This window comes from Balaenoptera borealis, assembly GCF_965194805.1.
Source record: "Balaenoptera borealis genome assembly, chromosome: 21".
NCBI classification, from domain to species: Eukaryota; Metazoa; Chordata; class Mammalia; order Artiodactyla; family Balaenopteridae; genus Balaenoptera; species Balaenoptera borealis.
This window is the reverse complement of record NC_138880.1, coordinates 2,046,961-2,059,449: the sequence shown is the minus strand read 5'-3', so window position 1 is coordinate 2,059,449 and position 12,489 is coordinate 2,046,961. Positions and strand designations below refer to the sequence as shown.

At 44.6% G+C, this 12,489-nt stretch overlaps 1 protein-coding gene across 3 annotated transcripts in view; it reads right to left on the bottom strand.

Annotated features, from left to right (window-relative positions):
• HGSNAT (heparan-alpha-glucosaminide N-acetyltransferase) overlaps positions 1-4,217 on the bottom strand; it is a 47,197-nt gene extending 42,980 nt beyond the window's left edge. Inside the window, exon 1 of one of the 3 annotated variants that reach the window (XM_082374836.1) lies at positions 4,003-4,217. In XM_082374836.1, coding sequence (XP_082230962.1) covers positions 4,003-4,189 — 187 coding nt within the window. In that variant the 5' untranslated portion in view covers positions 4,190-4,217. Of the gene's footprint in view, positions 1-2,132; positions 3,412-3,441; positions 3,869-4,002 lie in introns of those variants that run through there. The other 2 variants (XM_082374838.1, XM_082374837.1) reach the window with 2 other exon arrangements.
• Between the last annotated feature and the right edge of the window lie 8,272 nt (positions 4,218-12,489).

The following is a 12,489-nucleotide window of genomic DNA, read 5'->3' as shown; positions in this document are numbered from 1 at the left end:
TATTAAATCCTTTGTCATACTTGTCATAATGTTTTCAAGTATTTCTCTTTTTCATTTCCCTTGTTCAGGTTTGAGAGCTTCCATTTGCAAATTTATAGTCACTAGCTGTTGACCTTTTCCTCCGTAATTGTTCTATACAGCATCATCCCTTCGGAGCTGTAGTAACTACTGTTTTTATTCATACTTCTATGAGTCTTCAGTGGTGGGTGGAATATGGTTCTTGTTTCATGCTTAATTTTTCCATGTGAATTTCAGACTTTGAAAGCTCTTAATTGTCATCAATATTATTTTATATAAGGTTGTATGAAGGGTTAATGCTAGCTGAACATCAGAATTACCTGGCAAGGTAAAAAAAAAAAACACAAAACCAGACTTCCCTGGTGATGCAGTGGTTAAGAATCTGCCTGCCAATGCAGGGGACATAGGTTCGAGCCCTGGTCCAGGAAGATCCCACATGCCGTGAAGCAACTAAGCCCGTGCGCCACAACTGCTGAGTCTGCGCTCTAGAGCCCGGGAGCCACAACTACTGAGCCCACATGCCACAACTACTGAAGCCCCTGTGCCTAGAGTCTGTGCTCCACAACAAGAGAAACCACCGCAATGAGAAGCCCACACATTGCAATGAAGAGTAGCCCCCGCTTGCTGCAACTAGACAAAGCCCGCATGCAGCAACAAAGACCCAACACGGCCAAAAATAAAATATAAATAAATAAATAAAATAATAACATAAACAAATAAATAATAAATAATTTTAAAATAAAACAAAACAAAAAAATACCAATGCCCTGGCTCCACCCCAGACCTATTAAATCAGAATCTCTGCCCAACCAGTATGATTTATTTTTTGTATTTTTTAAATTGAGGTATAGCTGATTTATTAGCTATAATATATTATATGAGTTTAATATATTAAACTGATAATATATTAAACTGATAATATATTAGTTTCAGGTGTACTACATAGTGATTCAAAATCTTTATAGATTATACTCCATTTAAAGTTACTATAAAATATTGGCCATATTCCTCATGCTATACAATATATCCTTGTAGTTTATTTATTCTATACATAGTAGTTTGTATCTCTTAATTCTCTACCCTTGTTCTTGCCCCTCCCCCTTTCCTTTCCCCACTGGTAACCACTAGTTTGTTCTCTATATCTGTGAGTCTATTTCTGTTTTGTTATATTCATTCATTTTATTTTTAGATTCCACATATAAATTACAACATACAGTATTTGCCTTTCTCTGACTTATTTCACTTAGCCTAATACCCTCTAGTTCCATCCATGTTGCTGCAAATGGCATTATTTCAGTCTTTTTTATGGCTGAGTAATATTCCGTTGTATATATGTACCACATCTTCTTTATCCATTCATCTGTTGATGGACACTTAGGTTGCTTGCATATCTTGGCTATTGTAAATAGTGCTGCTATGAACATTGGGTGCACGTATCTTTTTGAATTAATGTTTTTGTTTTCTTCAGTTATATACCCAGGAGTGGAATTGGGGATCATATGGCAGTTCTACTTTTAGTTTTTTGAGGAACCTACACACTGTTCTCCATAGTGGCTGCACCAATTTACATTCCCACCAACAGTGTAGGAGGGTTCCCTTTTCTCCACACCCTCATCAACACTTATTATCCTCCCCAAAACAACAGCAACAGACACTGTGAGTGTAAGGCCAGGGGATTCTGACACCTTTGTACCTTTTTGCATTATTTGAGCATTTTTTAAAAAAACCAATGAGTCTGTGGGATTAGCATATGCAAACTATTATATATAGAATGGATAAGCAACAAGGTCTTACTATAGAGCACAGGGAACTATATTCAGTATCCTGTGATAAACCACAATGTAAAAGAATATGAAAAAGAACGTATATATACGTATAACTGAATCATTTTGCCATACAGCAGAAATTAACACATTATAAATCAGCTATAGTTCAATACAATAAATTTTTTAAAAACCCAATGAGTCTGTAGTCTGTATCACTCACACACACACACACACACACACACACACACACACAAACACAAAGGACGAAATTCCTAAGCCATCCAATATGACGCCGAAATTGAAACTGATGCTCCGTTTCTAGAAAAAGCTGCCAACAGCTGAACTTACAAATACCAGGGCAGGGACTTCCCTCGTGGCGCAGTGGTTAAGACTCTGTGCTCCCAATGCAGGGCGTCCGGGGTTCGATCCCTGGTCAGATCCCACATGCATGCTGCAACTAAGAGTTTGCATGCCACAACTAAGGAGCTCGCCTGCTGCAACTCGCCCAGTGCAACCAAATAAACAAATAAATTTTTTTTAAAAAAAAAAGAAATACCAGGGCAGCCTCAAGGAGCATTACATACAACAGACAATTCCCTCTTCCTGTCTACAATGTCTTGGTGAGGAAATAAACCAACCAAAGTCACGTTTCAATAGTGCCCAAGTAACTGTACTGCTCGCATATTAGGCTTTTACTTCATTTCCAAATATTTAATTTCTGGTTCTAGCTCCCTGCTCGTAAGTGTCTTTGCTGAGCATATTTTCAAAGACATAGTCTACTTAACTTTTTTTTTTTTTCTTTTCAAGTAAACTTGAGTCCATAAATCATATAAAGGTGGAGTTCTTAGTAGGAATCTGTCCCGCCCAAAGTTGGCCACCAGGTGGCACTAAAAGCCTGGCTGACCTGGCAACACTGCTCTGTGAAGGTTCTGGAGTGGATGGCTTCAGAACGCTACTAGTACGTTCTCCCTCACTACACAGAATCACTGCTTAGAAACTTACCTTTTTCCTACAATAATTATCATTATTAACGGATGCTAAAGCACAAAAATAGAGCGTTGTACGGGATCTGTCCCTGACAAGTCGTGACAGGGCAGATTATGTAACCCCTTGAGGTCTGTTCCTCGATTATAAAAGGGAGGGAGTGACGAGACTGAGCTCGGGGGCGGGGGAGACACTGTATTAAACGTAATCAGCTAAGATGCTTTTTCAAAATTGATTTTGTCTTCTCCCTACAACATTTTGATTGAGGAGGAGGGGCAGTTTGAACCACATACGCTGACACCAAAACCCCCGCCTTCTGATACAAAGGTGACGGGATGAAGGGAGCAGAGGCAAGTGGCCCCCAGCTACCCAGGTGATAAGGAGACCTTCCCCAACACTGACCGAACCGGGTTTGCTGCCCTTCGCTGATCCCACCACCTCCGACCACAGCATCCCCTCGGGAGGGTCCTGGGACTGAGATCTTCTAGGGCCCTGGGTCCTCGTCCAAAGGGTCTAGCGGGAGGCCCTGGAATTTGCCTTTTTTTTTTCACTTCCCTGGCGAGCTCGGAGACCAGGCAAGCTGGGGAAACGCTCGCTGAGCCGAGGTTCAGCTCTCCTCTCCTCCCTGCCGGACATGCGCACCGCCCCCGACGAGCCCTCCCGGGCCGCCGACCTCGTCCGGGGTCCCCCTGCAGACCGCGGCCGCGGCGCTCCGCCCGTCATCATGGAAGCGGAACCACCCAGCGGGCCGGGGAGGCTCGCTCGAGATCGGACCCCGCGCCTCGGCCGCCGGCTCCCGCGCCCGCCGCCTCCCGCGCGCTCCCGCTGCGCCCCTGGCCCGGGCCGCGGTGACCCCTGAGCCCAGCGCAGCCAACCAGGCCTCTCCGTCCCGCCGCGCACGGGGCTGCGCGCTCGGGCCGCGGCTCCGGCTGGTCCCCCGCAACCCCTCCGTGCCGCGGACGGAGGGGGGGCGCCTGCCCGGCTACGGTCAGCTTTGCATTCGGGGGCGACAGGTCTCCGGGTCAAAGGCACTCCCTGAAGCCCGAGGAGCGCCGCTCCCGCCTTCCTGCGTCCTCCCGCGGGTCGGCCTTCTGCACGAGACCCGGCCCCGCCACGACAGCGCGGCGGAAACGACACGCGAGTTCCGGGCGTTGCTCCTCCCGAGCTGTCCCGCGCGCCGCCCCGGGGAGGGGACAGTCGCCGCCCCGCGGGCCCGGCCGGAGGGCGCACTCACCTGGCGTCGGGGAGCTGCCGGGGGCCAGCAGTGCGGCGCTCAACACGGACGCGGCCAGCAGCAGCGCGGCCAGCGCCCGGCCCGCGCCCTCCGCCCTGCTCATGCCGCCCGCTGGCCCCGCGCCGCCTCCGCCGCCACGCGCCTGGGACCCGCGTTGCTCGGCCGCAAACAGCCGCTCTCCCGTCATCCCCCGGCGCTCGGTCCCGGGGGCGGTGCGCGAGCCACCGCGGGGGCGGAGCGGGGGCGGAGCGGGGACGGGTCTTCCGGTGGAGGGGGAGGTCACCGCGCCCGGAGCAGCTGCGCAGGGTTTTGGTTTTTTTTTTTTGTCCTGGGAGAGACGCATCGCGTCGGGAAGAGAGGGCCCCGCAGGCCCCGAGCCGCCGCTCCGCGGTCCCTCACCACCCGCTGAGCGACATTCCGCTGAATCCCTGCGTCCAGCCATTCGCCATACAAACGGGTGTTAGTGTCCTCTGTCCACTGCTCTGAGTCCCAGCCCCCAAGGCGTTTGCTATCCAGAGGGAGAGTTGCGACATAAAAGCCATAAAAGCCACCGTGTGTTACCACCACTTGGAAGAGCTGGTTGCCAGTCCCGGATGAAGTTAAAGGCGCGCAGGCACGATGACCCCGCGGTTACACTCCTAGCTTTGCGCCCGGGGAAACTATCATACGTATGAAGGGCAGATCCAGTCATGCTTGAGGCAGAGTGGTTTGAAACTGCAAAAACCTGTAAATGATCTCAATGTCCATCAGTGGAGAAAATGGATGAATTGTGGTGTAATGCATACAGCAGTAGAAATGATCTAGACTTACCTGTGTCCACACGGATGAATCTCAAAAATAAGGCTGAGGGGGAAATGCAAGTTGCAGAAATATCTTTGTAATATCATACATAAAGGGTAAAGCCAAGCAAAATAGATATGTTGTTTAGGCTTATATGCATGTGTAATAAGAGTATAAAGATACATATGGAAAGTTAAACACTGAGTTTAAGCCGTGGTTGGGAATAGGGAGGAGGCACAATGTTGAGGGCCAGCTTCACAGTGGGCTTCAGCCAGCGAAGTTATTGCTTAGGTAGGGTGATAGATTTATGGGTGCTCTCTATGTTATTTTTTATACTTCTCTATATTGAATGACTTGATAACTTTGTAAAGCTACAATACAGTGTGGTGAGTGCTATGTTCATAGAAGGACAAGATGCTAAGATGGCATTTGATGGAAGCACCTAAGCTAGTCTGGGAAGCCTCCCAGGAGGACTGACATTTAAACTGAGTCCTGAGGGATGTGAGCCAGGAGAAGGGAGGAAGAGCGTTCCTAACAGAAGGAACAGCCTTCGCAAAGGCTCAGAGAAAGCACGTCTCAGTGCAGGAACTGAAAGAGACCCAGTGTGACTGAAGCAGAATTCTGTGAGGGGAAGGAGGAGCCAGGAGGTGAGCCTGCCAATAGGGCTGAGTTTAGGCTTCTTCTTAAGAACAGTAGCAAGCTGTTGAAGAGTTTTAGGGTGGAGATAATGTTCAGGAAAGTCATGGTCATGAACTACCTAATAAAGGTCAGTCACATGGGTTTTCTCAGAGAAAACAAACCTCTGTGCCTGAAGGTCAGGAAGAAGTTCAGTGACTCCTTTTTTCCTCCTTGCCCCGCCCCACTGTTCAAAATCCCAGGAGTTGAGGGACACTGGTGTATAAGTAGTATGACAAGACCATCGCCAACTAGACATCTGCTGTCCAACAGCTTCTCTGGTCCCCACAAACCCAGAATGGGCCACAGGGCCCCTTGGGTAGGTGTGCCCTTCTCTGCTTCCTTTTCGAGGATGGCTCTTCCAGCTCTGTCACAATCCTCCGTGCCCAGAAGAATCTGGAATTCCTGTCTTAGGGCTGAGCATGGCTGGTCCGTCTACCTAGAACACCCTTCCCCTGACACCTCACAGACCCTCCCTCACTTCAGGTCTCAGCTCACCTGTTACCTTCTTCCCCAATACCCCTATTTCAAACATTCTCTATCCCTGTGTCCTGCTATATCTGCTTTGTTTTCTTCATTCTACTCATCTCTACCTGACATTATAACGTGTATTTGTTTTTCTGCTTCCCTTGCACTAGAATGTAAGATCCATGAAGGCAAAGAGTTTGTCCTGAGGGCAAGAACCTTCTCTGTTAAGCTATAATGCACAGTAAACAGACACCCCGTCTTGTGGCTTATTTCAGCAAAAGTTCATGTCTTGCTCACATTCATGTCCAGTGCTTCGTCTCAGCAGGAGCTTCTACCATGACTGCAGCCGTGGAGAAATGATGTAGCAAATCCTACACTGGCTCCTGCCCAGCAGAGATGCCTGTGACTGGCATCCACTGGCCAAAGCAGGTCATATGATTCCAATGTGACAAACACATGCAGAAATAAAATTGGACAAAATTCAACATCTATTCAACTCTCAACAAAATAGGAATAGAAGGCAACTTCCTCAATCTGATAAACGGCATCTATGAAAAACTTACAGCTAATATGACACTAGAAAGACATATTTTTTGCCTAGAATCAAGAACAAGGCAAGGATATCTGCCCTTACCACTTCTACTCAACACTGTCCTGGAGGTCCCAGTCAGTGCAATAAGGCAAGAAAAAGAAATTAAAAGCACATAAATTGGCTTTGTTCAAACATGACATGATTATATATGTGTAAAATCTTAAGGAATCTACAAAATAAAAGCTGCTAGAACTTAAAAGTGAATTTAGCAAGGTCACGAAGTTCAAAGTCAATATACAAAAATAGATTGTATTTTTATAACCTAGACATAAAATTGAACTTTGAAATTTTTAAAATAGCATTTACAGTAAGTTTTTAAAATGAATACGTAAGTAAATTTAACAAAATATATATAAGCAATGGATAAACATGGATGGATCTCATAAACATTACACTGAATGAAAGAAGACAGACTCAAAAAGGTATATACCATACTGCATGATTCCAACTACATGAAACTCTGGAAAAGAAATTCTAATCTTTCTAAGAATAAAGCAGAGAGTCATTGCCTGGGGCCAGCAGTGGAGAAAGGAATGAATGGGATGGGGCACATAGGAAATTCCAGAAGAGATAGAAATTCATTGTTTTATCTGTAGGGGTGGTGACACAAGTACATAAATGTATCAAAACTCATTGAAATGAATAAATGGTTGCATTTTATTTTATATAAATTGAGTTTCTCCCTTGGGAAATCGCCATGGATGGGGTGCCATGTACAGATGTAGCACACACAAAGCAGCAAATATGAAGCAGAGAAGAGTTATTTTGGAAATGCTAAGTTTGAGATGTTCTTTGGAGAAATGTCTATTCATTTCACTGGATGGTTTGTGGGTTTTTTGCTGAGTTGTAGAAGTTCTGTATATATACTGGATATCGATCACGCATCAGATATATGATTTGCAAATAACAAGTCAGGAGAGTTAAGTATTTGGGGAAAATCAGTACTTAGGTGGCAAGTGAAATCGTGAAAGTGGATGAGATTACCCAGGTAGTGTGTGTAGGGCTGAAAATGGAAACCGGGAGCTGGGGGTGGGCAGAGACTGAGCGGAAGAAGCCAGAGGGGCGGGAGAAAGCTAGGGGGTGGGAAGCCACAGCAGTCAAGGGGTATTTCAAAAAGGAAAGGACTGAAAAGTGCACATTAAATGTAGCCATTAGTGACCTGGTGACAGCAGTTTCAGGGCAGTAGTAGTAGCAAAGGTCAGACTGCAGTGGGTGGAGGGGTCAAAGGAATACAAAGAATCGTAGACATTTCAACAAGTTGTTCTGGGACAACTGGATAGGCATATGCAAAAGAGTGAAGCTGGACCCTTACTTTACACCATATGCAAAAATTAACTCAGTACTTTAATGTAAGAGTCAAAACTATAAAACTATTGGAAGAAAACATAGGGGTTCATCTTCATGACCTTGGATTTGGCCTTGGATTCTTTGTTACTCAAAAGCATGACTAACAAAAGAAAAATATAGTCAAATTGGGCTTCATCAAAGTTTTAAACTTTTGTTTTTTAAAAGACACTGTCAATAAAGTAAAAAGACAACTCAGAGAATGGGAGAAAATATTTGCAAATCATACATCTGATAAGGAACTTGTATACAGAATATATAAAGAACTCCTACTCAACAGCAACAAAAACCAAACAACTTGATTCAACAATGGGCAAAGAGGGGGCGGAGTCAAGATGGCAGAGTAGGAGGACATCGAATTTGTGTCTCCTCACAACTAGGGCACCTATCAGGCACCAGAGGGGGACCACGGACACCTAAGGGGATGGGAGGGACCCCCAGCAACCGGGTAGGATGTGGGGCTTGGGGGAAGTGAAGGGAGAGGAGAAGCGGAGGTGGGATGGGACTGGCCCACCTAAGGGGTGGCTGGGGGAGGGTAAGGGATCCCGCACCTGAAGGGGGAAATTGGGGGACTATTGGGAGGGCAGAGGATCAAAAGGGAGCATGGCCAGGTTTCCCCTGCCCACGTGGGCCTCCGGGAACCTGCTGAGATCCCCGGCCTGATCCTCTGCCCACCGAGGCCCTCTCCAGCTGCGCGGGTCCAGAGGGAGTGGGAGGGATGGAAGGGGGAGCAAAATATAGGCCGGACCTACAGGACGGGCACCCCTGAGGGGCAGCTGGGGGAGGGGAGGACTTCCTACACCCAGTGGGACCCACCCATAGTTAGGGGTCCAGCGTCGATGGGGGAGACCCTGGGGGAGATGGCAGGGGAGGGGTGTGAAGGAACAGAAGGGAATGGGGCTAGTGCTTTCCCTGTCCACTTAGGCACCGGGTAACCTGTTGGGCTCCTGGGCCTAATCCTCTGACCATGGAGCCCAAGCCCTGCCCCTACACCCCCACCCAGGGCCCCACCTCTACATTCAGAGACCCCCTCTGAGACCCCCTCGAATGCACTGGGCCTAAACTCCACCCACACACCCTCACTCAGGTCGCTACCTCCAAACTCAGGAACCCCACACCCCAGAGGCCTTTCTTTCCACGTGCTGCCGCTCCCCTTCTGCACAGGTCCTAAGCAGAGGCCCTGCCCACACTTGAGCATTTCACTGCCTAGGCCCCGCCCCATGCTCAAATGTCACCCACCCACCCACCTAGGTCCCGCCCCACCCAAAACCCTGCCCCTGCCTAAGTTCCAGCCCCCGCCAAACCTCGCCCCCATAGCCAAGGCTTTTTTTTTTCCTCTTTTACATTTTCCTGTTTTACCTTGTTGATTCATTGTTGTTGATTCTTTTGTATTTTTATTTTTCCTAAAAAATCTTTTATTTTTCTAATTTTATTTTATTCTTTATACTTTGTTATTGTTCTCTCCTTCTGGCTTGTTTCCCACCTCCCCTTTTTTTTTTCTTTTTTTCTGTTGTGGCTTTATTTTACCATGTTGCAGTTGTTTCAATTATAGTTTTATTTTTCCTAATATAATTTTTATCTTTCTAATTCTATTTTGTTTTTTATTCTTTGATATTGTACTGCTCCTCCTTTTCTTTCTTCCTTTTTTTTTTTTTTTTCCTTTTTTACTGTGCCATGAAGGTTGTGGGATCTTGGTTCCTGGGCCAGAGGTTGGGCCCGAGCTCCTGTGGTGGGAGCTCCAGGTCCAAACCACTGGACTAACAGAGAACCACAGACCGCATGGAATATCAATCAGAGTGAAGCCTCCCAGAGGTGCTCATCTCAGCACCAAGACCCGGCTCTATCCAACTGCCTGCAAACTCCAGTACTGGACACCTCAGGCCAAACAACCAGTAAGACAGGAATACAGCACCACCCCTCAAAAAAAAAAAAAAAAAAAAAGAAATGACAAAAACATATGTTCCAGACAAAGGAGCAAGGTAAAAACCTACAAAACCAAATAAATGAAGATGAAACAGGCAACCTACCTGAAAAAGAATTCAGAGTAATGATAGTAAAAATGATCCAAAATCTCGGAAACAGAATGGAGAAAACACAAGAAACATTTAACAAGGATCTAGGAGAACTAAAGAGCAAACAAACAATGATGAACAACAAAATTACTGAAACTAAAAATACTCTAGAAGGGATCAATAACAGAATAACTGAGGCAGAAGAACGGATAAGTGAGCTGGAAGATAAAATGGTGGCAATAACTGCCAGGGAGCAGAATAAAGAAAAAAGAATGAAAGGAATCGAGGACATTCTCAGAGACCTCTGGGACAACATTAAACAAACCAACATTCGAATTGTAGGGGTCCCAGAAGAAGAAGAGAGAAAGAAAGGGTTTGAGAAAATATTTAAAGAGATTATAGTCGAAAACTTCCCTAACATGGGAAAGGAAATAGTCAATCAAGTCCAGGAAGCACAGAGAATCCCATACAGGATAAACCAAAAGAGAAACAGGCCAAGACACATAATAATCAAACTATCAAAAATTAAATACAATGAAAAAATATTAAAAGCAGTGAGGGAAAAGCAACAAATAACATACAAGGAATCCCCATAAGGTTAACAGCTGATTTTTCAGCAGAAACTCTGCAAGCCAGAAGGGAGTGGCAGCACACATTTAAAGTGATGAAAGGGAAAAACCTACAACCAACATTACTCTACCCAGCAAGGATCTCATTCAGATTCGACAGAGAAATTAAAACCTTTACAGACAAGCAAAAGCTAAGAGAATTCAGAACCACCAAACCAGCTTTACAACAAAGGCTAAAGAAACTTCTCTAGGCAGGAAACACAAGAGAAGGAAAAGACCTACAAAAACAAACCCAAAACAATTAAGAAAACGGTAATAGGAACATACATATCGATAATTACCTTAAATGTAAATGGATTAAATGCTCCAACCAAAAGACATAGACTGGCTGAATGGATACAAAAACAAGACCCCATATATATGCTGTCTACAAGAGACCCACTTTAGACCTAGGGACACATACAGAATGAAAGTGAGGGGGTGGAAAAAGATATTCCATGCAAATGGAAATCAAAAGAAAGCTAGAGTAACAATTCTCATATAAGACAAAATAGACCTTAAAGATTATTACAAGAGACAAAGAAGGACACTACATAATGATCAAGGGATCAATCCAAGAAGAAGATATAACAATTCTAAATATTTATGCACCCAACAGAGGAGCACCTCAATGCCATAAAAGGGGAAATTGACAGTAACACCATCATAGTAGGGGACTTTAAATTTTTTTTTTTTATTATCTTTCGACAAACCCTTGTGTCAAAGGCTGACTTTCAATAGATTGCACCGAGGGAGTTGCTCTGTTACATACGAAACCCTGACCCAGAAGCAGGTGGTCTAAGAATGGTTTAGCACCAGGTTCTCCACGAACGTGCGGTGAATAGTAGGGGACATTCACACTCCACTTTCACCAATGGACAGATCATGCAAAATGAAAATAAATAAGGAAACACAAGCTTTAAATGACACATTAAATAAGATGGACTTAATTGACATTTATAGGACATTCTATCCCAAAACAACAGAGTACACTTTCTTCTCAAGTGCTCATGGAACATTCTCCAGGACAGACCATATCTTGGGTCACAAATCAAACCTTGGCAAATTTAAGAAAACTGAAATACTATCAAGTATCTTTTCCAACCACAACGCTATGAGACTAGATATTAATTACAGGAAAAAAAAACTGTAAGAAATACAAACACATACTAAATAGCCAGAAGATCACTGAAGAAATCAAAGAGGAAATCAAAAAATATCTAGAAACAAATGACAGTGAAAACACGACGATGCAAAACCTATGGGAGGCAGCAAAAGCAGTTCTAAGAGGGAAGTTTATAGCAATACAACCCTACCTCAAGAAACAAGAAAAATCTCAAATAAACAACTTAACCTTACACCTAAAGCAATTAGAGAAAGAAGAACAAAAAAACCCCAAAGTTAGCAGAAAGAAAGAAATCATAAAGATCAGATCAGAAATAAATGAAGAAAACAATAGCAAAGATCAATAAAACTAAAAGCTTGTCCTTTGAGAAGATAAACAAAATTGATAAACCATTAGCCAGACTCAAGAAAAAAAGGGAGAAGACTCAAATCAACAGAATTAGAAATGAAAAAGGAGAAGTAACAACTGACACTGCAGAAATACAAAGAATCATGAGAGATTACTACAAGCAACTACATGCCAATGAAATGGACAACCTGGAAGAAATGGACAAATTCTTAGAAAAGCACAACCTTCCGAGACTGAACCAGGAAGAAACAGAAAATATAAACAGACCAATCACAAACACTGAAAATGAAACTGTGATTAAAAATCTTCCAACAAACAAAAGCCCAGGACCAGATGGCTTCACAGGCAAATTCTATCAAACATTTAGAGAAGAGCTAACACCTATCCTTCTCAAACTCTTCCACAATATAGCAGAGGGAGGAACACTCCCAAACTCATTCTACGAGGCCACCATCACCCTGACACCAAAACCAGACAAAGAGGTCACAAAAAAAGAAAACTAAAGGCCAATATCTCTCATGAACATAGATGCAA